Below are 27,105 nucleotides of genomic sequence, written 5' to 3' on the forward strand. Positions count from 1 at the left end.
ATCATCAGTAAGATAGAACAATTATTAAATGTTTATTCTACAATAGGCATTATATGGCCAGGGTTCTTGAAGACTTCAAGTTATAGGAATATTGTCATTTTGCACAGGAAGGAAAGAAGATATTTCCATAACTTGAGTTCTCCATATTAATAAACTCATAGGTCTGAACTAAAAAACAAACAAAAAAACCCCAATATACCAAACCAAACTGTCAAAGTAAAACAAAACAAATACATTTACCTGCATGTACACATACTAAGTCAATGAGCTTCCCATATCACTGTGCATGTTAATCTGGGCCTTGTGTGCTTTTCACTCATTTTATTTTTTTATGTGGGTATTTAGACCCACCTATTTCAAATTATTGTAGATTTCATTGAGAAGTCTATTCAGGGTATTACACAATGAGCAAAATGCCATTTGTAAATAGAAGCATTCAGACAACTGTACCATCAGTAGGGAACACTGACTCTATGATTGTAGGAATTCTCCACAGAACTAGAAAGTTTTAGATGAGTTTATGCAAACTGTGTCTTGTACCTTACTTTATATTGATAATCAACAAAGTCATTCCTATAGGTACATCTGTTATAGACTCATTCTATTGTCACATATGCAGGAGAAACTTTGAGGAGTCTTTAAGAAAAAAGAAATGTTTTTCTAAAGGGTCCAATTATTTTTATTTTTTTAAAATATTCACAAATAATAGACATAGTGTGATCTAAGAGACTCTAAACATCTGGATCAATTTTATCACTAGAAAGAAACTGACCAATAAAAAATGACAAAATCCTACTTGTTCTCTTTTCCTGTTTTTAATTAATTTAATTCACATGTTCATAGACAAGTTTCATAAAAATTTTCTATAGGTGGCTTATGTAGTAGTGATTGATGTTTTCTTTGTGACTTTTTATTTTAATTTTTTTAGGATCATACCTTGTGTGATCTTTTCTATTCTTTTGGAATCTTCTGCAATTTTTTTATATCTTTAAAATAATGATAGGGGCGGCCAGGTAGCACAGCAAGTAAGAGCACCGGCCCCAGTGTGAGGATTATTGAATCTGGGCTCTGATACTTAGCACCACACCCAGAAATAACTGGCTATGTAGCCTTGAGCAAGTTACTTAACCCCAATTGCTTAAAAAAATGATAACTGATATTTATATGGAACTTAAAGGGTTACCAAGTGATTTTACCTTCACAATAACTCTGTAAGGTAACTGCTACAGCTATTACCATTCCTATATAACAAAGAAGGAAACTAAGGCTGAGAAGGTTCAAATGATTTGTCCACAGTTGCATAGCTAGTAAGTGTCTGGGTTAGGATTCAAACCCATGCCTTCCATACTTGAAGTCACTAGGAATTTTGCCAGGAAGCCTTGAAAACAGATTCCTTGGAAAGACCTTAAAATGAATGCCTTTAGTGTTTTGAAAATCAAAGAATTCTTCTTGGTGGATCATATAAATACAAAAAATTAGACTTGAAAAACACTTTAGAGATCATGTTGTTAGGAGGAAGTTGAGAAACAGAGAAGGAAATTGAATTGCCCAATGTCACACAGCTAGTAAGTAGCTGGGCCTCAAAATAAGATCTTTTGACTCTAAACTCAGGCTGTTGTTGATATTATTGTTTGATTTGGTTACACCATAAATCTGACTTCATCTTCTTAAGCATCATTATTACTTGCTTAAATAAATTACTGAGGTGGTGTCTTTTAAATAACATTGCTCCACTACCTTTGGAGTGGAAAAAAAAAGTCAGTACAGAAAAATGGAAAGACTTGTTCTACTGTGCATCTCTTGTCCTCCTTTCATCTACACATGATTTTTAGGATGCTCTGGTTTAGCTGAGTTTCATATCAGACTCTGCAGGCTTACTTTCTCAACCAGTTTCTCCCTCCCCCTTTTAAGCAATTTTGCTTGTACTGACATCATCCATTATGTTTTTTTTAAGATAATGTGTATTCTAAACCAGTATTGTCTTTTTTATGACTGAAGGCAAAGAGGCTAAGTTTGTGTTTGTTTGCTGAAATTCTTTCTGGCCCTTTCAGGCTACTTATTGGGGTGACTATTTCTCATTAGTTAAGCTCTTCTAGGAAATGACTTAATTTATAGTAAGAATATCAATGGAGATGTGGTTCAATGACTCTTACAATGTATTAAAATTGTGCATTAAGAATCAAAAGTTAAATAAATGTTTGGAGACTAACCACTATCTGATTCTGAACACCCTCTTCTCCATTCCCTATTACTTTACCACCATCATTAAGGAAACAGAAGGGGATTTTAAAGAACTGAGGGATTTTTAAAATGGTCCATTTCGTGAGTAACCTTGGCCAAAAAATAGATTATATAGAGCTGTAATGGGAATGGGAATTTGAAGATCTTCCCTGCCGCTTAATAGACCTGGGGGGAGTTTGAAGCTTCCCTGCTGTGAAGATAATCTCTGCCCCCTGATAGGCTGAATGCAGTCACATGGAGCCTGTGGTAGGAGGAGTTTGCTGAGGAGAAGCAGAGCCCACAGGAAACTGGTAGAGAGCTAGCCTGACAGTTGGAGACAGTTGGGGACAAAGGAGTGTAGGCAAGGTGATAGAGAGTTTTGTGAGTAAATATTGATCATGTATTGGTTTGTGGGAAGCCTAAAGGATGTCATGGCTCTCAGCATTATTATGGCTTCTGAATGTCTTTGGTGCTATGATGAAATTGGCTTACTGGTTTTGGGATTCAGTTTTCTGATGTCTAAATAAATCCTTCAGCTTTATCCTTTCACTGGAGAGTTTGGCATATTTTGCTATCGAACGTCATGTGATACTTATAGTCACAGTCTTTATCATGATTGGGGCACTGTAAATATTGCATTGGCTCTACAAGAGGCTAACTTATTGGTGATAAATCTCTACATAGCTAACTTTTGCAGAAGAAAAAAATTGTCATCAAGACCATTAGATCACAGCTGAAGCCTTTTTAACTTGAGAGAATCCACCGGAATTTTTTTTCCTACTGGTATAAGAACTTAGAATTTTTTCCCCACCATGATGAAGAATTAATGTAGAACTTCTGATATAAATTGTTATTTAACTTGACTTGAGAACGTCTCTAGCCAAAAGGGGTTAGGAATTCTTTGGTGTGCCTATTTTTTTAGAATAATAGAAATGAGAACTAGAAAATAATAGTAAATGTTCATATCAATATTGATGAGATTCCTTATCTTATTAGTTAAGTTTCCATGACTCCCAGCTAATGCAGGGCCCATGATTACAGGCCTATCTGAAGCAGTGAATCACCCTGAGGTAAAAAACAGAAGGCAGCATTTGCCAGACAAATCAAACTATTTCCTTTCAGATCCTGGTAGAGAGAGCCCAGGACTTTGAGCCCAAGGGTTTCAGCAATAGCAGTGCCCTCTTTTTCCATCAACCCCCCCCACCCCCCTACCATATATACAAATACACACACATACACACACCACCATCACCACCACCACCACCACCAGCCCTGCTTCTACTTTGGCCCTTACAGTTATCATCAAGGAGAGAAAACAATGTGGAAAAGGGGATGCTTGGGCCAGCTGCCACCAATAGAAAGGCAAAGCCCAGAACTCTGGGAATAGCAGTATGTATGGTCTTTAAACCATGGGCCTTGCTTCTCGCTTATTTAATAGTTCAATATCAGAAACCACTATGGTTTTATTAATGGAAATGACATTTAAAATTATCTTTTATTATCCTTTGGCCTTTGTATTTGATTTGCAATTGAAACTTTACCTATATATTGTTTTCTCCTTTTAGAAGGTGAGCTTCCTGAGAGCAGGAACTGCCTTGGTTTTCTCTTTGTATTCCTAGCACTTAGCCAGGGCTTTGAACATTGTAAACGTGTACCATAATTTTTCATTCACCTTCCTTCCTTCCTTCCTTCCTTCCTTCCTTCCTTCCTTCCTTCCTTCCTTCCTTCCTTCCTTCCTTCCTTCCTTCCTTCCTTCCTTCTTTTTTTTTTCTCTCTCTCTGTATCTCTCTCCCTCTCCCTTTCTTCCTTTTTCTTTTTTTCCAATAGCCCCTCTTACCTGTTTTTACTGTCTGCCAGCCAAGGGAGAAAGGACTTCGAGCTTGCAGATTGTAAGAAGAAATGGGGCTATGATTGTCTGCAGCAGGACTCCAGGACAGGGTGGCTGTGTTCTCTGTGATCTCTTCAACAATCACAATGCCAGGGGGACCTGGAGGACCTATAGGAAAACAGCAAGACATACAGTTCTAGGGAAACATAGCTTTAGGGAAATAATTTTGTGAACTTTAATTGAGTCATGATAAAGAGAAGCATTTCCAATAAGGGCCTGATCAAAGGATATAATCATCTTAATGAAATACATATTTAATAACCAAAATTGACAGTACAAGTCCTGGGATACAGTTGGTATTCATGATTTCTGGGGTAAATTAATTATAGATTTGATTTGGTCTCTCACTGTATACTTTGAGGCAAGCAGCAATTAACATCACATTTCACAGTGAAAGAAAAAGAATGAGAAGCAAAGCTCAGAAAATAAATGCCAATATTGACTAAAGCTGTTGAGGGAGCTCACAGTTTATAGAATCAGCAGTTAAAGGTGATTGAGGCAAAGCACTTAGGAATAAAAACAATTCTGGGTTTCATTAAGACATTGTCAACACATGGCATATGAAGTGTTATGGCTAGAGGACTGAACTTGGGCTAATGCCTATGAATGGGGATTTACTATTAGTCAATTTGTTATTAGGATCCAATTATGTGTCACCTTAAGAAAGACCATGGCCTTTACTGGAAACTTATTTTAGGAAAATATCAAAGGGTTTGGGTCTCTTTTGTGAAATCTAAGGATAGAATTCTTATATGGCTTTCTTTGGTTTTAATCTGGGAACTAGTTCCACTGAGATAAACTAGCAATTTATCTGCAACTTGTTATCTTAGAGTTGCCAAGGGATGAAATGACTTGCTCAGGGTAACATGGCAGGATTTGAGTTAAGCTCTTCCTGGATCCCAGGTCCCTTCTTTATTCATGATAATGGTTGCCTGTCAGCAATTATACGTACTTGTGATCATCAAGCACTTTTAGCTTACTAAACACAGCAATGATCATAATGGAAGCATTTTTGAAACAAAGGAATAGAGATGATAACCAGAGTACAAATACGACGTTAATGAATGAATTTACAACCAGCTGGAATTCAGTTCTTGGTTGAGATGTCTACCCAAAACTGATTTATGTATGCAAACCTTTTGAGACAGAGTATCTTCTGGCTATGACATGATGCATGGCAGTTTTTCCTTAGAAGCAATGCTTTGGTGGTTCCGGAGAACATATGATGAAGCAAATTTTGGCAGAAGGTGATTATGGGTGCAGGATGTTCCATATTTTGTCAGGGTTGTTTTATGAGTTGCCTTTGCAACTCACTATTATTCTTTGTTATAAAGAAGAATTCAGTGTGTGTGTGTGTGTGTGTGTGTGTGTTATATTGAGGAATTACTGACCCAAAAAATCAACAGTTACCAATAACATTAAAATAAAACAATACTTTGAAATGTAGGTATTTGTTCTAAAATTAATATTTACTTCCAATATAAAGAAAATGTAAAATGATACTCATATATCTGAGATACCTGGTTGTAGTGAAGCTTACAGCATGTATTCAGATTGGATTTTAGAAGGTCAAGTCTCACTGAGGACAATGCAGTCATTTCCTTTCATGAATATAACTTTTTGAACATATCATCATCATTGATTTTCTTATTACTACTAATAGAAATTTACTTCAAGGATCTGTAATTATTTCCTCCAATATAGATGTCCTCTCCCTCTCTCACCTTAGTAAATGTTATTCACAAGTTTCTATGGCCCAAGGCAATTCATCACTTGGTAGAAGAAAGGAAAGAAGGAAAAAAAAAGAGGGAAGGAAACAAGCAAGAATTTATTGAGCACCTACTATGTGCTAGACACTGCACTGAGTATTTTACAAATATTACCTCATTTGATTCTCACAACAACCCTGCAAGGTAGGTGCAGCTGAGGAAGCAGAGGCAGGCAGAGATTAAGCCTAAGCTCACATAAATAGTAAATGTCTGAGGCTGGATTTAAACTTGAACCTTCTTGACTTTAAGTCCAAGCTCCCTTTCTCTCTTCTTTCCTTTCTTTCTCCTTTTTTCCCCAGTAGGTTAGGGTAGATGGGAGGGGGAAAAATAAGTATTTGGTCAATGAAAAAAAAAATTTAAAAATTAAGAGTTTAAAATGTAACAGGGTTTAAAAAAATATTACAAATCTCAAGTGTTTCCCAAGAATAGTTTATGAGAAAAAAGAAATTCTGGATAATGTCAAGGTTTATCAAATGTTGCACCATTACTCACAAAATAGAAAAAAAGACCCAGCATGTTATCTAGATCTTTTGTGGAGAATCCCTAGGAAAACACAGACATAAATTGCACAAAATGATAAAGGTTGGAATTGGCACCAATGGAAAGCGGATCCACATCAGTGAGATGATATATCTAGTGAAGTATTGAACTAAATGGCTATCTTCTAAATCAGATTAAAGCCTGAAAAATGCTTTGATCAAATTCTGGTTCTACTTACTGAGTGACCTAAATAACCCTTACTTTTCCCATCAGTAAAATGGGGAAAACAATACCTGTAACACCTACATCACAGATTATCATGAGGATCAAATCAGGCAACATATGTAAGACATTCTTGAAATGTATTATAATTGTATTCGTAGTTTCCCTAAAGTAGAGCCTCACACACCTTGAACATTGCGGGAGCAAGATTTACGGGTGGTAGTAAATCCCTCTAGTAATGTTATTCTGATGCAACAGTAATTCAGTTCTACTCAACAAATATTTGTTAAGCACCAAAGCCCTGTCCTAGGTCTTCAAGATAACAAAGACAAAAATGAAATAGTCCTCGCCCTGAAGAAGCTTATAATCTCCCAGAGGGCTATAATTTATTTATAGTTGAACATGCTGGAAGGAAGAGAGTAAAAAAGAGACTAAGGAAAAAAACAACAACAACCCACAAATGTTCTAGGAATATCTGAGAATGGAGAAAGCACTAATACCTAGGACATGGGATCAGGGCATTTATTGAAATCCAACACTGGATCTACAGAGTTGCAAACAAACTCTTCCCTCTGTGTAATGATCAAATTGTGTCACTGGTATGCTGATATGATTATTTAGTGATCCACCACTACAAAACCAAGAGGACCCAGTAAGATGTCATCTGGTCAGTGAATGTATGATAACTTGGTCATGTTGTATAGACATTATTTAGTATGAAATTTAAAAATAAATTCTGATTTTAAAGAAATATGTAATGATCTGCGTACTAATCCTCTGGCTCTGAAGTATTTTATGCCAACATTTCTGAAATATTTGTCACTAAAATAACCACAAACAGTACCAATTTACCGATTGCTTGGAATATGGATTACTGTAATTTCTTCTTACTTATTGTATCAAAATATATTTGGTATGGTTGACACTTCACAGAACAGATGTCAAATCTATTTTAAATCTTCTTCCAAAGTTTTTATTTATGTTTATTTCAGTGAATAATAGATCTTCTAGGATCATTCTTTTAGTGAAAATATTCCATTTAAAAATTATTCTTTCAAAGCCTAGATAAATCTGTTAGTAATGTTGTTGAAGTTTTTGTCTATAGGATGAAATGTGGAATTTTAGACTGGATTATCTTTCAAATTCTTTCCAAATATAAGATTATATTTGATCAAGGTGGCTCAATCACACTGATGGATATGATAAGTTAATTTATTAAAAAATCAGTCAATAAGCACCTATTAAATTCTTATGTGCCATACACTATGCTAAGTGCTGGACATACAAAGAAAGACACAAACGATTCCTATTTGCAAGGAGTTTATAGTCTAATGGGAAGACAACATATAAATAAGTAGGTACATAAAAGATAGCTACGAAGTATATAAAAGCTACCTTAGTGTGGAAGGCTTAGTAATTTGGCATTGTGTAAGTAGTTATGAAATTCTGTAGTCATAAATTCAGAGCAGAAGATCTCACTGGAAAGTTTACACAATACCTTAAGCAATAGAAAATCCTACAGAATACTGTGGTCCAGTGACTCTGGAGGCAGAGGGTCTGAGTTTAAATCTTGCCTCTGATGCTTACTACTGCTGGTAAGTCGCTTAACTTTCCTGAATGTCAGTTTGCTCATCTGTAAAATGATGGGATTGAAACATATGACCTATGAAGTATATTCTAGTTCTAGATCTGTGCTCCTGTGAATTCATTTTTCTTGAAAGGTATGAATATTATAAATTCAAAAGAATTGTTATGATGTAAAGATCCCCCCCCCCCATGCCTCCCTGTATTTTCCCCACTGGCTGTCCTCTGTGCCCAAAACAGTTTTGCTTGGTTTCCTAGGTACCTTGACTTTCTTCAAGTCTCAGCTAGTCTTACTTTCTACAAGAAGCTTTTCTCAGTTCTCCTTAAACTTAGTGCCTTTACTCTATTATTATATCCATTTTCTCCTTGGTTGGTTGCTGTCCCTCATTCTTGAAGAGGACAAAAATGACATCAGTATGTTGGAGTCAAGGTACAATGTATTCAACTGTGGGTGATCAAAACAATATAAGTTCAGAAGGCTGTATTTATGTCTCCTACATATATCTTGTTTGTACATAGTTGGTTGCATGCTGTCTTTCCTATTAGTCTGTGGGTTCCTTTAAAGCAGGGACTTTTTTTTGCCTTTCTTTGCATCTCTAGTGCTTAGCATGGTGCCTGGAACATAGTTGGCACTAATAAATACTAGTTAACTGACTATCTGAAATATGACTAGAACTTTAGAGCATCACTAGACATCTCTCCTTTTAGTTCATGCAACTTAACTACGTTCTAAAAGCCTGCTTTTGGTATTTCAACAATATGTAAATACTATTATGTAGAGTACAAAGTGAACTCCCATTTTATTTAATTATTTTGAATTGCATTATTTTTAAGAGCACTGAAATTTCTGCATGATAAATGGGTATTTACATTTAACAAATACGTATTTAGTAAATTATTTTCAAAGTACTGTGTTAAACTCTAAGGGAAAATATCAAGATGATGACAATGTATTTATAGAGTATTTTATATACATTTTCTCTCTAGCTCTTCAAAACAATACTGTGAGGTAGGTGGTACAGTATTATTATTTCCATTTTACAGATGGGAAAAGGAAGGCTCATATAAATCACTCAGTAAATGGAAGACCTGGAAATGGGTCTTCTGACTCCCAATTAATTTTTCTGTATACAAGCAATAGGTGATGAAGTGGATAGAGTTCTGAATATAGAGTCAACAAGATCTGAGCTCATATCTGACATTTACTAGATGTGTAAGTCTGGACAAGTTATCTAACCTTTGCTTGCCTCAGTTACTTTATCTGTAAAATAATGATACCAAGAGCACCTATCCTCAGGGTTGTGAGGATTAAAAGAGATAATAATTGTAAAGTACTTCGCAAACATTACAATGCTATACAAATGTTATTTTTATAGCACTACAACTGTCCACATGACCATATCTCTGCTCCTAGGAAATTTAGCAGAAAATATCTAAGAATATATTATAAAGTATATGTTCATATTTGGGGTATGTACTTAAGTTCTTTTTTTAAATAAAAATTCTCCTTCAGAAATATATTATATATTGAATGTTCATAAACTTAAAATACTTAGTTCTAAGTATATGAAGTTTATATAAATTTACATTAGACCATATACTCTTATTTTTAAGCCTCCATAAAGATATCTTTATTGGTGATGTTTAATTCTTTTTCAGAGAGTTAAAAGTTGGTGAAAATGCTTTATTAGTTAATACAAGGCTGCTTTAAAAGTGAATTAATAAGGGATGAATGCCTCCATGATGAAAAATATGTGACAACTAAGCCAGGACCTAAGAGCTATGCAGATGTCACTCACTTAGTGAAAATCTCATTAAATTTTATGCTCAGCTGTAATCATTCATAGTGTCAGCTGGACAGTAAAGCTGGGAAGCTTTTCTCCCTGGGGCTGTTATTGTTTAGGACCCCAAAAATCAAATTTTTATTTGAGAATATACAATTCAGAGTAAAAATGCAGAGTCTGCTCAAATTTTCCTTAGTCAGCTTTGTTCAGAAAATGACCACCCATAAATGCCCTGTGATGTACTTAATCTTGGTGGAGATGCCATCTTCTTGTGGATCATCCACTCCTCTAGCAGTTATTAGATTAATTTGTATTGAATAAACACCTGAGTACATTACTACTTACACTAACTCATCTCATGGATATAATGTTTAGCTTGAGAATAGTTTTCTCCTCTTGAAAAAGAATATCTTCTTGTTCTTTTAGAAAGCTGATTTTTGGAAATTAGGCAAATTAAAAAATACATATACATACACATGAGCACAAAATAGACCTTCTTATGACCTCAAGAATTCTCATAGTTATTCTGAAGTCATGATATTGAGCTAAGAAATCATAGTTTACTTGAGTAATTTTGAATTGAATTATATATCTTTGGAAGCACCAAGGGTCATCTCATCCAATTTCTTCATTTTATGAAGGAATTAGTAGTAATGAGATCATTGGAGGCCATCCTGCCCTAACTCCCTTAGTCTACAGTGAGGAAACTAAGGTCCTGAGAAGGAAGTGTCTTATCAAGGTCATAGAATAAGTAGCAGAGCAATGAGTAGCAAACCTTGGAACCAAGGTGTTTTTTTTTCTTACTCCAAATGCTCTGACAATGACTAGTATGTTAGCACTCAAACATTATTTCAGTTATATGTTTAAATATAGACAATTATATAAGTGGAATTAAATTTTTTCACATCTGATTAAAGACTTCCACTCTATATCCTTGCATAAATTTAAAACTCACAACTAACTGGCTAATCATGCAAATACTTGTAATATTAAATTAAAATTCATTTAATTACTCCTTTAGTTTGATAAACCAAATGTTTATCAAATGAACTTTTGATCACATACATAGTTCTTGTTGCTACTAGGTTGGGGGTCTGGTTTATATATATATATATATATATATATATATATATATATATATATATATATATATATATATATATATATATATATAAGAATTCCTGATCATTTGTCATGGATCTATTCCAAAGGGTTAAGAATAAAAGCAAAATGGGAAACAAGGTGGGAAAGAGACAGAAGGAGCTTGGGACTCAACAAATTGGTGTCAGTCTGAGAGCTGCTGGTGTTTTTCCTGACATGGAGTAGAATGATAAATTTCTTAAATGATGAATAATGGGATAATGAACACAGAAGACATTTAATACTAAAGAATTTATTTGTAATAGCACATAAAAGTCTGTGGTGACAACTCAGCTTCCAAAGTCTGATGGGTAGGGATCAGATTGGACTTTCAGGAAAGGGGAAACCTACTTATTATATCTTTCTTTGGCTTCCTATTGCATTTTGGGTCCTCTTACTGGTTTTGAAGTCTCCATACAACCTAGCTCCACCCTATATTTTCAGGCTCATTGGATTCATTCCTTCCCACTCCATTCTGTGGCCTAGTTAATTTTTTTTCTCTATGCCTCACACGACACTCCATCTTCTATTGATGAGCTTTTACATGAGCAGAGAAATCCCATACCTGGAATGTACTCCTTTCTTATCTCTGCCTCATAGAGTACCTTCAAAAAGATGAAGTTCAGGCAATATTTTATGCATGAAACCCTTAAATTGCTAGGACCCACACTCCTAACTTATGTTGTACTAAACTATTTTTTTTAAAAGCAATTAGGGTTAAGTAACTTGCTCAAGGTTACACAGCCAGTTATTTCTGGGTGTGGTGCTAAGTATCTGAGCCCGGATTTGATCCCCCAGGTCATCCCGACACTGGGGCCGGTGCTCTTACTTGCTGAGCCACCAGGCCACCCCTATGTACTGAACTATCATATATGCTTTATATTTATGTGAGTATATGTTTTCTATGTATTTACTGTCTTATCTATAGAAAGTGAGCTTATTGTAAGTAGGGGTTATTTCATTCTTTCTACTAGCATTCAAGAACATAGCTGATGTTTAATAGAAATTTGTTGATTGTGGGGTGTAATATTGCTGTTTCTAAGCATTGTATAACTTATTTATCTTCCCATTTCTTTCCTTTTCTCCTAGATCTATATAAACATTATCATCTTATGTAGAAATCCTAAATTGGGAGTCTGAGAAGGAAGGGTTGAGACTGTTGATTTTTGGTATGTAATACATGTCCAGATATGCTTGAGACTGATTCTCCTGGCCAAGCAATCTTTCTGGCTTCATGATAATGAACCAGCTGTCCACACCCTCTCTGATCCCAAAACAAGCTGCTTTCATGCTTTTTTGTTTATTTTAATATTATTATGTTCACTTTAAATTTAATTTTTACTTGGTTTTGTAATTCCTTTGCTTTTACCCACCCCCAGTTGCTTTATGTGCAAAAATTAAACTTTTATATGATTTAAAACAATTCACATGCAAATCTTTGATTTAAATCCATTTAAAGTAAAGATGGCAAATAAGTCAAGATATCGTAATGTAATTATATTTTAAAATCAATTGACTACAAAACCGATATAGAAGTATACAGCATGAAAAGAAAACAGTTTGTGTAGATGCTTTCTGAAGAGCACTTGGAGTAGGCATGCGTATAACAAATGCCCAGATGGATATAACCATCCACTACTGAATCAGATAAGCATAGACAGGCAATCTCTAAAGCAAAACTTTGGCCTGAATTATCTGGGTTGTCCATGTTCAATGATATAGTTTAGGAGATCATGATCAAATCTTCATTTAACATTATGTGATTTCTGAAACTGCAAACAAAATTGCAAAACATATGAGAAAAATAACTCTTTAGTCCTCTGGATATTTTGTCTATAAAACAACAGACATTGTGTGATTCCTAAGAGAGAAGCAAGTGGGTTTGGGGCTATCATATGCAGCCACCACAATACTGCTTCTATTTCTCCTTCCATTAATCCTCAATCTAAATGCTCCTACCATACTCCTCCTCTATGTTTGGTAGATTTCCTTAGAAAAACCCTTTATTATCCTTCATGTAATCTGTTATCTTGTCAATATGGGGGTTCCCAGCAATACTGTAGATCATAAGTAATTCCTACATTCTTATCCTGTATCATGCCCTCCCATACATCCTCCAAAGGGAAAGCACTCTAATCATTTGACCACTAGCTGACTGTATTAAGCTATTTAGGTCAAGGAAGTTGGAAGTAAATCCTAACTGATGAAGACGTTGTATGTTGAAAACACTATAGTCTTACTGACTATTTCATTGGGTCTTCATTTTTCAATCTTATTCATGTTTTACATGTCTGGATCAACAATTTTAAAAGCATGTATATGTGTCTTGAGAGAAATCATAGAAAAATGTTGAGGAAGTCATGCAGACATTTAAAAAATTCCCATCTATATCTACATGGTTGTAATCAGTTCATGCTGTCTTTCTGCCCCCCCCCTCCACCCGTGCCCCATTTTAATGTGCTAATTTCTCTAATGACATCAACATTTCCTCAATTCAAGCTGAATGTCAGTTGTTTTCGGAGCATTATACTATATTGGCTACTTCTTCTTAATATTTTTCCCATTCTCACTTTGTTTTCTATCTGTACTTCTGTCTTTGCTTAATTCAGGAAAGGTGTTTCTTTTTCATTTTCAATAGCATTTGGAGGAGAGGGAATAGTAGGGATCATGAAAGAAAGGGGCAGATGCTCTGAAGAAACCTTTGGGCTTATTCAGGTTACTCCTTTGAAATCTGGGGATTACCATATTTGCCAGAACAAATGCAAATTGTGACAATTTGGTGAGTAAATCACTATTATAATACACCACAGCAGTAGTTCTTTAAATATGGATTCTGGATCAGTCCTATTTTCTCTGAGATTGCTAGATAGTCCTTGTCTGGTCTTGTGCAATACCAATGGATAGAGCACTAGACTTGAATTGATAGACCTGAGTTCAAATCCTGTTTCAGACACTTGCTAGTCTTGTAACCCTGGGCAAATCATTTAACCTCTGTTTGCCTCAGTTTTCTCATCTATAAAATGGGGAGAGTAATAGCTTCTACCTCCCAGGGTTATTGTGAGGATCAAATATTTTTGATATTTAAAAAATATTTACCTTAAATCACTACGTAAAGGCCAACTGTTTTTATTATAATATTTAATATAATTTAATGTAATATTTAATAATATTAACGCTGTCATTTTCTTTTGGTTATTTCATTCCATAGGAACTTTAATTTCATTGATTTTAAATAAAGCTTAATTTGTAAGAGAAGTAATAACAGACCAAAAAATTTTGAGAATTGCCATATTTTAAGTGTACTATTGGTAAGCAATCATGAACCTTTAAAGCTGTGGGTATTCAAGATTCTCAAAGAACTGATATCATCCAACTCATGGTCCCTAAATCTTTGTCATCTGAAACATTCAAATATATATCATAAAGGCATGTTGGTGGCCTATACACCTAGAATAATTGCCTCAATTCTCCATTTAATTTTGTTTGCCTGAGTCCAATCAGTAAGTGCCTAGATCAGGGAGAATAGCTATATATCCTTTGTATAGATTCTAACTTTTCATTTTAGGAAATACAGAAAGCATTTACCCAACTATAACAAGTTTTGGATTAAGTAAAAATTAATCAATGATTCCAGGCAATGAAATAACTCTAAGTATTTAATAATTTTTACATGACTAAAATATTTCCATAGTATCTAAATTCAAATAGAAAAGTGATGCTGTCCATCCACTGAGAGAAATCATATCTGAAAGGAAAAAAAGAGATGCTTTATTGTTCAAAGTGGAAAAAAAAATTATTAAAGCAATTCAAATAATTTATTTTTAAAACATGATTAACCCAGATGCTGACTTGAAGAAAATTTTATAGGATTAATGTTTCAAGTTAGTATTACATAAAAATTGAGGACAGATGAATAAAAGGAATCTTTGAAGAAAGTACTGTATGGGGAGTTACGTTGTGCCAGGCATGGTGTTTCTGGAAAGCCTTCTATAAATCTGTTAAACTCTTTATTGTGTGTGACTCATTAAAGTTCTGCCATGGAAATTAGTATAGAAAGAATAATATATAGACTGTTAAACCTCTGTCAGCATGTTCTTCTTAAGAGTTATTTATATATATGCTTATTACTTATTCCTTATAATTGTATTGTGAAGTAAATTAGCTCAGATGAAATAATGTATTTATAGTGGCTTTCATAGCTTCATGCAATATATAAATGTTACATTATTGTTATTATTATCAGTAGTAGTAGTAATATTAGTAATAATAGTAGCAGTAGTAGTAATATTAGTAGTAGTAGTAGTAGTTACCACACAATTAGTATCCCTAAAGAGACAAAAGATACTAATGTTGCACAGGGTACTAGGTATTAAGACAAATTCTAGTTCAGGTATTCCTTACTGTCCCAATGCAATAATATACTATCTTTTGAGAAGGTACATGTTTGTAATTTTTTTTCATAGTCTGCACACATTAGTGCCTAACAGCAGACTTTTGCAAAATGGTTCGTTTGGGTTAGACGTGGAATTTTTGGACATGAAATAGAGACTATCTAACTGGCTTTTATGGACATAAACTCACACATTTTGCCTCATTAATTCCATCCCCTAATTAGCTGAGTTATTCAGTAGTTGTCTAGGGACTGAAAAGAGAGCTAATACTGCTTTCTAAGAGTTTGACTTACCAGGAATGGACAACTTAGAGGTGAGAAAATAGAATTCATAGAAATGGAACTTTCTTAATGGTTTCCTTCTGGCTAGTGGCTCATTTTCACATATTTTTCTATACCACTGTGGGATGAGTTATACCAACGTGCCAATAAGCTTGTTGGTACAGCCTGGCATATTATTGCTCTTATAGACTGATGGTAAACTTGGAAAAATATTGAAGATACTCTAACTCACTTGGAGAAATGGATACAATACATAACAGTAAGGACATTTAAATATGGCAGCCTGAGAGGCTTGATCATTTGTAACAGATGCACTTGATGATGGATGAATTATAGGCAAAGAGTCTATATTGCCACCTATCTGGTATAGTCATGTGTGATCAATGCTGCTTATTAGTTTGGCTTAACATTCTGGGAGCCAAGTTTGTGAGAAAAATAATATAGATTCTATTTATAGTTGGGGTTCAGGTGATAGAATGTCTCAGGCAACAGTGATTTTGTATTTTAAGTTGTTTACTAATAACACTCATATTGCTTGAGATGGCTTGAAAGAAATAACCTCCAGAACAAAGCATAATTCAAGACTTACTTTGTGTCATAATTTTCTGAGATTAATAAAAATGTCATTTTACCAAGTTGATCTGAGCCTGCTGATGATTTGGTAGAGTTGATTATGTTCTCAGAGTAGGAGCGGAGGAAAAGGGGTAAGTGAAGGGGGAAGAGGAGGGGGAAGAAAGGAATAATGAGAAGAAGCAAAAAGTGGAGGAGGAGAAGAAGGGAAGAAAACCTTTAGATTTTTTTTCTTCCTGTTTTTGAATTTGGAGTCAGAGGACATTGGCTTGAATTCTGACTGTTGTGTCACCATGTCCAAGTTAACTTTCTGAAGCCTCAGTTTCCTGATTATAAAATGAAGGAGTTTGACTGGATTGTCTAAAGTTTCTTCCACTCGAAATCAGGGAGTCTATGAATTTATGTGCTCAAAAAACCCCAAAGTTATAACCATACACTCCTTATTATGCAGGTGAATGATTATGGATAGAGAATATTACGTAGACTCTTCTTGTTCAGTCGTTTCAGTTATGTCTGATTCTCTGTGATCCCATTTTTTGAGGTTTTCTAGGCAAACATACTAGAGTGGTCTGCCATTTCCTTCTCCAGTTCATTTTACAAGTGAGGAAACTGAGGCCAACAGGATTAAGTGACTTGACCAGGGTCACACAGCTAGTAAGTATCTGAAGCCACATTTGATTGCACGAAATGAGTTTTCCTGATTCCAAGCTTGGTGTTCCGTCTACTGTCACATAGCTGCCACATATACTCTTAGGGCCAGCTGATACGTTCATTGGTTTTGTTGAACTGCTGAATTTCTCTTTTTTTATACTTTGTTACAAAAGAGATAGCTCAGGAAGTAGGGAAGAGGGCTATATTTGTAAATTAATATAATCTAACAACGAAATGATTTACTTTTTTAGACTGGACATACTATTTCATTGCTAAAAGACAGTTCTACTGACACTTTCTCTCTAACTTATAGCTTTAGAGTGTTTCCTGGGGCACTAAGACATGAAGAGACTTATCCAGGGTCATACAGCCAGTATATTTCAGGAGTTGGAAATGAAACCAGGTTCCTTCATTTTTCCCCTTTTTATTTTTCATTTGTACTGATGTTTAACAAAGTACTTCAACAGAAATTTTAAAAGGAAAGGAAAAAATAAGGTATTATTTCATAGCTGTTATTTTTTTTTGGGGGGGAGCTTTTTTGGAGGGGTAAAGGCAGGGCAATTGGGGTTAAATGACTTGCTCAAGGTCACACAGCTAGTAAGTATTAAGTATCTGAGGCCGCATTTGAATTCAGGTCCTCCTGACTGCACTACCTAGCTGCCCCACCATTTTTATTTTTTTGGTTTTGCTGTTATTGTTTTAAAACAAATCAGTGAAATTGCTTCAGGTTTAATCTTACTCATGAAATAATAGATTTTAATATTCTATATGAGACAATTTCCAAATGTTTAACTAGAATATCAGAGGTGGTCCTTATACTTTTGTGGTATTAATATTCTTTGAAATGACCTAAAATGAGTTCTGTTTTTTTAAATAGTATTTCAGCTTCCTAAACTGGTATTATAGAAAAGTACTATAGAAGAATATATTTATCAATTTTCATTTGAATGAAATTTTTCACAAATAATATGATTACAGTCATTAATATTTCTATATTTAAAGTGCAACTGAAGCCCAGCGTGTCCTCAAAAGTACTGTTGTAGTTTTAAGCTATTTAAAACTATTTAAGTTATTTAAAACTGCAGTGACTTTGGGGGACATCTGGTGTAAACAGTTCTGCCTAATGCCTTCACTCAGGCCTTGTCTACACAACTTACATGCTCCAGAAAAACTTGACTTGGAAGCACCTGGGCTCTATTATCTTTGCAGTTTCTACAGCATGGCATAAGGGCAAAATTGTTACCTAAATTCGCCAACTTTTGCTCCATACATAGAAATTTTCCCGGATACTCTGAGAAAATATTTTAAATCTTGCTTAGAATATATCTGGAGGAGGGAAGAGAGTAGAGAGCAGAACCCTGCCACAAGGGGGCACCTCAACTCGTAGGAACAATGCCAAGAAAAGCAAATTTGCTACAAAAAAACAATAGTTTCTTTAACTGAATGCCCATAGAACCCCAGATGACTCAGGTTACTACATTAATCAGATCTAAAGTCAGAAGGCCTGGTTTCTAATTCTAGCTCTGTAGTCTGCATGACTTTAGGCAAGTCAAATAACCTGTTTGGCCTGCAGTTTCTTCGTTTATTTAAATAAATGGGCATGATCTCTAAAATTCCTTTCAATTTTAAATCTATGATCTTTAGAGACTACTGAGTCCTTTTATAGTCCTGATATGTTAAACAATACAGTCATTTGATGATTTTGGAGTCAAAAATGGGTCTATCTTAATGGAACACTGAAAGGTAGACATTATCATAAGATTAATGAAACTGTAGGATAAACTGACTTTTTGTGACTGGGTTGTTTCCACCATAGGATCATAGACTTAGCACTGGAAGTGGTCTTCCAATCTCCTCACTGGTGAGGAATCTGTGGCCCAGAGAAGCTGAGATGAGCCCAGATTCATAGAGGTGTCACATTAAGTGGCAAAATTGGGATTCAAATACAGGTCCTCTAACTTCATATTTGGTGCCCTAGATCAACTATTGCTTGCCTGTCAGCTTTCTTTTCTGGTCTTGATATAAAAACAGTCAAATGAATGGTTCACATATATCTTGGCTTCTTTGGGGCTCTGGAATCTTCTGGAAGTCTGGAAAACTCAAAAGGGCTGTGAATATGGTCCTTTAATATCTATTGAAGGTTAGTAATGGCTTGAAGAAAAAGACTTATGGAGAAGTCACAATATAGGGGGAAAATAGGTCTACTAATGAATATGATATAGTTACTTCTGTTTCCATAATGGGGTAAAATACTCCTTGGGAAGTCAGACTAGGAGATGGTATGCTAATTCTCAGAAAAACTTAATAAATGGATTTCTTTCAAGAAACATTTTATATACCTTGTCACATCACAGAATTGGATACTTATTTGTTCTTGTCAAAACTTACTTCTTTCTATCTTTTTTTAGTAGTATAACGCTATAGATCATTTTCCTTTTGTCCTTGAACAAAGGTAATTCTGTCCTACCTGGAGTTTATGGAAATTTGTTGTCCTTTCTATAGTATATAACCCTGCAAATGTCCTTACTATACTTCATCTTGTCTACATCTGCTTTTTTTTTTCCCCCGCCAACTTGTCCACACTATTTTCTGTTTTAATGCATATACTTTCTAAAATTAGACTATATGTTTGATTTCTTTCTAGTCTTTAGGTACTCCTCCAAACTTCCCTAAATTATAAAAAAAGAAATGTCATTCTGTAGTCCTATAATATCTTCAGCTACAGTCATTCCTTAGTAGGGGCAGCGAGGTGGCAAATTAAATAGAGCACTGCACCTGGAGTCAGAAAAACCTAAGTTCAAATCCAGCCCCAGGTACTAGTTTTTTGACCCTGGGCAATTCACTTAGCCTCTGTGTCTTCATTTGCAAAATGGGGATGATAATAGCAATCATTTCAAGGGTTGTCATAAAGATCAAATGAGATAACAGTTATAAATCACTTAGCACAGTGCTTGGCACATAGTAGGCTCTTAATAAATGCTTGTTCCCAGGAGGCTAGGTGGCACAGTGAACAGAGCACCAGCCCTGAAGTCAGGAGGACCTGAATTCAAATCCGGCCTCAGGCACTTAACACTTATTAGCCGTGCGACCTTGGACAAGTCACTTAACCCTAATCGCCCTACAAAGAAAAAAAGCAAAAAAAAATGCTTGTTCCCTTCCCTTCCTCTTAAGAACCAAAAAAATATAGAATTTCAACTCAGGTTTCCAAGAATTACAAATGTGAATACAAATCTGTTTAACTGGATTCTGCCCTGTTTGCATAAAACAACACCAGTCACACGTTTTAGAAAAGACAAGGAAGAATTATTTAAATTGGAATCAACTTTACTAAGTTTTGCTCATCTATTCCTATTCTTGGCAATAACAGACTTCATCTGGTGTTTAAGAATTCTTTCTGACTCTTTCACCTCAATTGCTCTAACTCGTTAGAGAGCTAATTGGCTTTGTAATTTCAAATTAAAGAGTATGTAGTGAAACGGAGACATTACCTTTGCCAGGTGTTGCCAGAAGAACAAAAGCCAATATGAAGTTTTAAAACAATAAAAAAAAAAAAAAGGCACGGAGTAGTTTCTTCTGGGCAAGGTGAATCTGCTTAGGAATTGCTTCAGTGAAGAATGATAAAGAAATGAAAGTATGGGGTGTCTTATACTGTAAGGAAACAAGATAATTGTTTTAGAATGACAGTGGGGGTAAAAACTTGGGTGAAATAAAATTAAGTTTTAAAGCAGAGTCTAAAAGCTTACCATTCTGCCATTGTCTTGTCTGGAGATGGACCACGTCATTAGTTGAACACCAGCAGACCACAAAATTTCTGGTAATAACTTGGGTATTTATACACTGCCCTGATGAAACCTCAATACTAAACATGATAACATATGAGTACACACATGATTCAAATGTATATAAACATGTGTGTATGTATAAAATTTTATTTCTTCAGTTCTATGAAAAATGAAGTACTTGGCTATTCTAAGAAAAGATTAGTTAATATAGCCATAAATAAGTACTGAAATCTGGAAAGGCAACTAAGGAAAAGAAAATATCCAATAGTTCTAGAGTGACTTTGGACATTGAATATACTTAGAAAAAGTGTCATAAGATCATGGATTCAGATATGGAGGAAACTTGTCTCAGGAATTATCTAGTCCAACACCCTCATATTTTAAATGAGGAAACTAAGGCCAAGGGAGATTAAATGGCTTGATTAAGGTCAGCATCAGAGGTGGGATTTGAACCCAGGTTCTCTCACTATAATGTCAGTCCTGGAAATCAAGCATTGCTAAGTTCATTCTAGGTATGTAATGTGAAAAGTGGATATTTAAAGCAATTGTTCAAATAATAAAAAAAAAAAAAAACCACTCCAGTGTTTTCTCATTAATTAGTGGCATAAAATTTATTATGAAAACATTAAAAAAAACAATTTATTTTTTTGAACTGGATAACTATAAGAACACAGATAATATAGTACTTAGATACCTATAATTTTTTTAATAGAATAGAAAAGTCATTCAAAGTTTTTGCTAAGAAAATTTTATGAGCAATGGAGGTTATATCTATATGATCCTAAACTGACAAACTGGAAAGGGAAAAAAAAAAATTCTTTCATTCAATCAGCTGTGCTCTATAACATGTTAATCAATGCTTCCTTCCCCAATCCCCTTACCTAATTACTAATTCTGTGTTTGCATGCATACAGAGACAATGACATATACACACATATTCAAACACACACATGCAGATTGGTTGAATTGTTTTGACTATATTTTTAGATCTGCTCAGTCAAGCAACCATTGATTAAATTAAACAATTTTAAAATTAGCAAGCCCAAATCAGTTCTTTGATATTAGGTAGACAAAAAGATAAGTTAAGCACTTATCTGATGTTTTCTCACTTTTTAACCAGTTTTTGGGGATCATGAACTCACAGTCCAAATACAGAACTCACTGAAACTCAACTGAGACATGGTTCTGTTATTCTCATATAGCCTTGCTTCTACTTTTTCCCCAAACTCAGTTACAAAAAAGGCAAAAGTTTAGGTTCAGAGAAAACTAATATTTCATTATAGAAAGTTAAATCCTATTTGATGTTAGTTAAGTTTTATCAGACCAACTGATATTTTATTTAGTCTGTATAACTTTATAAAGTTCTGTTTAGGTGACAGGAATGTAATAAGCAAAAAGAAATTTTAAAAAAAGGTCAAAATTATCTAAAGAACCCAAAGAAATTTATCCTGCATTCAGTCAATCTAGCCTGTGAATGGAGGTAGAGCCCAAAATAGGCAAATGAGTGATATGTTTGTAATATATCCATAGTCTTGTCTGAAGTCAGGGCTTAACATAGCACTCATGACTGATTTATTGAAGTCAAGAACTTGATCTTAGCCAAAAACACTGGGAAGTAATTACCAAACCTAAGCTAAGAATCTTCATGTTATCTCATTGTCTAAATATGGGCCAGAGGTTAGACCTATGATTTCACTAATATAGGGAACTTTATAAAGAAAGGTGAGGAAACTTTATTTATGTACTTTCTCTGAAATGTAAGGTCACTGAGGGGTTAAAATAACTTGCCTAGAGTCAAAAAGCCAGCATATTCAGGTGAAACTTGAACCCAGGTTTTCCTGACTTCAAGGCCATCTTTCAATCTACTATGCTTCCCTTCAGAAGTAAAACTTTATTCATTCTCATTTTTAAAGGCCTTTTGGATTTTTAATTTCAAATGAATGCAAACGCTTGTTCTTACTTTATATTTTATTTTAAATATCTGTGAGTTAAGTTCTAATTAATATTCATTTCCTAATTAATCCTTATTAATATTAAGAAGCAATTCAATGGAAAGAGTGCTGGGATCAGAGGCAGGAGAGACTTGAATTGGACTCCTGCCTCTGACATTTCACCAGGTATCCCTCCATTATTCTGAGATCCATTCAGTTGTCTATATAATGGTGACCAAACCAGGTGTGCTAACTCACAGGGTTGTTATGAGAAACAGTTTTTGAAAACTTTAAGGTGAATTATGAGTGTGATTTGTAAATGTATTATTCATTACACTTAAGAAAATTACTTGAGAAATGAACCATAATTTTCATTGCACCTCAACTGTACTGAGATTTCTTTTCTTACCCCCAGGCTCCCAACATTGTAGAATATTGACAAACTCAGCTTTCCTTCCTATGGTTATTAGTTTATATTCTTTATTTTTTTTTAATTTTTATTTTTTTGGAGGGAAGAAGGCAGGGTGGTTGGGGTTACGTAACTTGCGCAAGGTCACACAGCTAGTAAGTGTTAAGTGTCTGAGGCTGGATTTGAATTGAGGTCCTTCTGACTCCAGGACTGGTGCTCTATTCAATGCACCACCTAGCTGCCCCTTAAGTTTATATTCTTAACAATGGAACCTCCTGATAAATCAAAATCCCAAACTATCATCACTCTGAAGGTGTGTACAGTTCCCTAAATTACAGACTCTTCCTAAATTGGGGAAAGTGAACTTACTGTACAATATTCGATTATGAGAAAAGAAAAATAGTAATAAAAGAAGAGTTGCCTTAAATGATTTGTAAACTTTTTTGCTTGGAAGTTTAGAAAAGCAGTTAGAGTTAAACCTTTGGATCGATACCATTATTATCATGACCTCTGTATCTCATTAGTGCAGTGCTAGTAAATAGGAAACCAAATAATAGCTCATGCCAGGGTGAAAGACAGACTGTTGTATGAGATATTTGAGGCTGAGATAAATCAGTGCTGTCTTCCTCCTCACCACAATTATTCAGAAAGTATTATCAAATATTCCCTGAAGCAGATTATTCCCCTTTGGGCCCAAGAACAGTAATGCTTTAGACTTTCGGATTCAGAGGAAAGAAAATCTTTCAACTCTCTCCTCCTGTAGTCTCTGTTATGACAAGATCCTCAGTGCAAAGCTGTACAGTTCTGAGAGCTTGAGGGGGAAACATCACATGACATTACAGCTAAGAGGGATCTTAGTCTTTCTTTCTCAAGTTATCTAGCATAAATTTTCCTTATAGCATGTAACTGAATAAAATGTTGGTGGGACAGCCTTTTTTCAGTCCTTGTCCTTCACATTTCTACAGCATTTAATACTGTTGACCATCCTTTCCTCCCAGATATTTTCTCCTCTCTAGGTTTTCATGATACTCTTCTTTCATGTTTGCCTGCTCATTCTCAGTGCTCTTTGCTGGATCATCAACCATGGCCCATCCCCTGACAGGTGCATCACAAGTTGCTCTCGTGAACCCACCTGCCTTTTTATATTCTCTTTTTCAGTGATTTCATCACCTTCCATGGGTTCAAGTGTCATCCCTTTGTAGATGACTCCTACATTCATATACCTGTTCCTAGACTCTCTCCTGAGTCCAAGGTTCATACTATCAAACTCTTATTGGACAAAAGAAAGTAGGTGAAGAAAGGAAAGTAGATGAAATTTCAAGGGAATTATTTTAAAAGGGACAAATAGCCTGGGAATGTTTGAGAGGAGAAATACAAATGGGTTTGAAAAACAGCATTTGATTTGTACATGGCAAGGAAGAAACTGAGGGTGGTTTAAAGGTTTATCTTGCACTGCCTTAGTGAATATTCTTATGCATTCCAGGAAGGGATAGCCCCAGGAATGGGACTGTTACCCAACTTTGGAGCACAGAGAGCACATGTATAGAAAGAACTAAGAATGATTTTTTTTTTTCTGAGAGCAAGTCATAATAGACCTTCACCACCAAAATCCAGAAGTTACTCCACAAGTTGTGGCCCTTTTGAAGACTAGAGTATTTCAAAATAGAGTAGCAATGCTAATGTAGATCATGAAATGTAAAGCTTTGGGAGCTTCCTCTGGATGTGACTGAGGTGCCTGTACCTCTTGCCCTAAGCTCCCTTTAACTACATTTAAATTTAACTCATTTTAATCCTGAAAGCCATGCCACTACTTTTCTCAGCTGTATTTATGTCCTGAGTATAAAATTATCTTTTTATATGACCTGAGAATCATACTATTTATATGATTATAAGAGAAAATAATTGATATTTCTCTTCTTAGGTTCCTTTTGTTGTGACATAGCTTTAAATTGTCCAAGAGTCTTAGTTTTTTTCAATGGAATATCCTCATCAGTGACATTCAATGTCTGTCGGTCCATCTCTCTTCTTTCTATATCCCCCCCCCATACAAAAGAGCACTATAGTTCTATTGCTTTAAAGAGTTCCCTGTGGTATCACCTATCCATATCTTCTGCAGTGTTATGTCATAAAAGAACAAGTCTCTAAAATTGTGGACAGTTGTTCAGGTGTGTCTCCATTTCATTTTATATAGTACCAGAATAATTTCCTCTAGCATATTCATTACTTCTATAATGCTTTCCCAAATTATGCATAATGCCATCGTCATACTGCTTCACTGAATATTAAATGCTTAAAACAAGTGATTTTTATGCTTCAGCTGATTATTTATGGGGAAATTCCATTTTTAGAAGACGATAATGGTAGATTAGAGGCAAATAATACTACTGACATTCACAGACAACATATAGCCCTAGCTATGGTGGAAACAACAAGTATTGTAGATAGTCCTTAAAGTATCAGAGGTACCATATAGAAATTATTGGTGTCTACAGGCAATATTAGTTTTGGGGGGGGGGGGCTGTGAAATCAAACTTGGACTGGCTTTGAGGAGATGAGGAGAAACAGATTTTTTTTTAGATGGAAATGTACAGATTTCCTCAACCTCCACTTATAGTGTGTGAGAGGGATGAGAACATTCTCTCTTCTTCATCCATGTTTGGTGCTAATGCTAAAATACTTCACTCACTTCCTGAAATCCTTAATCCTTAAATTCAATACAGTGATCACTTACTATAGAAGAGATAAATAGTGGAATTCCTGTGGCTAGCAACATAAAAGGTTTAACCTAAAAAAAGTCACTCTGATACTCTAGCCTGGGATTAGACAAATGCATGACATAGTATGCCAGTGAATGGTGGCACAAAGGAAGAGAGAGGAATATATGAGAACTATATTGAAATTCTATATAAAAACCAACAACCCCCAACCACTTAATTTTCTCTAATCACTAGGAGTTATTAACTTAAAAATTGTGTGTGTGCATGTGAAGGCAAGAGGTTGGGGAGGAGAGGAGACCAGGACAACAGTCAATTCAGTGCTTAAATCTGGTTTGGTCCAATTGGACAATACAGTAGTATTTACTAAGCCATTTGTATTAATTTTAGAGAAATAATACAAATATATAATAGGAAATTGGCTACTTAATCAAACTAGCAAAGTAAAAGCTCCTGAATTGAATATTACATGAATATTCAGACAATAGCAACCTGTTTGGAATTGCTATCAAGTATAATTCTGGAATTTATGTATTCTATCATTTCCTAGGCATAAAGCCAAAGGCTAGATGAGCAGAACATGAAACAGCCAAACCTGAATTATGTTCCAAGCCTTGTTTAGTTTAATTTTACTTACAAAGCAGAATGTGAGCATGCTATTTCAATTCACCCCTTGCAATATCCAAAAAGAATAGTAAGGAAATCCAAATTGCATTGTTCCTTTTGAAATGCTCCAATCTAAGTAGCATCATTCTTAATGACTACCAAGTACTAAAGAATAAATAGAGATAATCTAAAGTAGACTAGGTGAGCTGAAGAAATGACATTTTTTCCCCATAAACTTGACTTCTATGAAAGGGAAGGAAGTTTTAAGATTCATTAATGTAGCACAAAGGTGGATTTTTAGGTAACTAGATTTCTATGAAAGGGATGAACACTCTGAGTAAGCTGAATGTTTATAACAAGCCAATAATAAAAATATATACTCTCCACATAAGCTCAAGTGAAACACAACTAGCCTTTCTGAGGGTAAAAAAAGTGAATGAGTCTCCCCATATGAGGAAATAGCATTTCTTCTCTTAGAAACATATTTCTTTTTTTTTTAACCAATAATGGATATAAAACAGAAGTCAATAAACACTTTAATAGAAATGGCTAAATGTAAGTATTGGAAAACTCATATATTTTGTATTTTTCTCTTTAGTATTTCCATAATTTTGAGATTTCAAATATGAATTTATAAAAACTATTCAAGACAGATAAATGGCAAGACATTATTCCAGAACATA

The 27,105-nt window shown here is 34.8% G+C and overlaps 1 protein-coding gene across 1 annotated transcript in view; it reads right to left on the minus strand.

Moving 5' to 3' along the window:
• CNTN5 (contactin 5) overlaps positions 1–27,105 on the minus strand; it is a 1,715,246-nt gene that overhangs the window by 96,773 nt on the left and 1,591,368 nt on the right. Inside the window, exon 17 of the mRNA XM_069080670.1 lies at positions 4,058–4,216. Within this exon, the coding sequence (XP_068936771.1) occupies positions 4,058–4,216 (159 nt within the window). The remainder of the gene's footprint in view (positions 1–4,057; positions 4,217–27,105) is intronic.

Source organism: Petaurus breviceps, unplaced genomic scaffold (assembly GCF_028583685.1).
Source record: "Petaurus breviceps papuanus isolate PSGF00001 unplaced genomic scaffold, PetGlider_PUasm1.0 91133, whole genome shotgun sequence".
In the NCBI taxonomy this organism is placed as follows: Eukaryota; Metazoa; Chordata; class Mammalia; order Diprotodontia; family Petauridae; genus Petaurus; species Petaurus breviceps.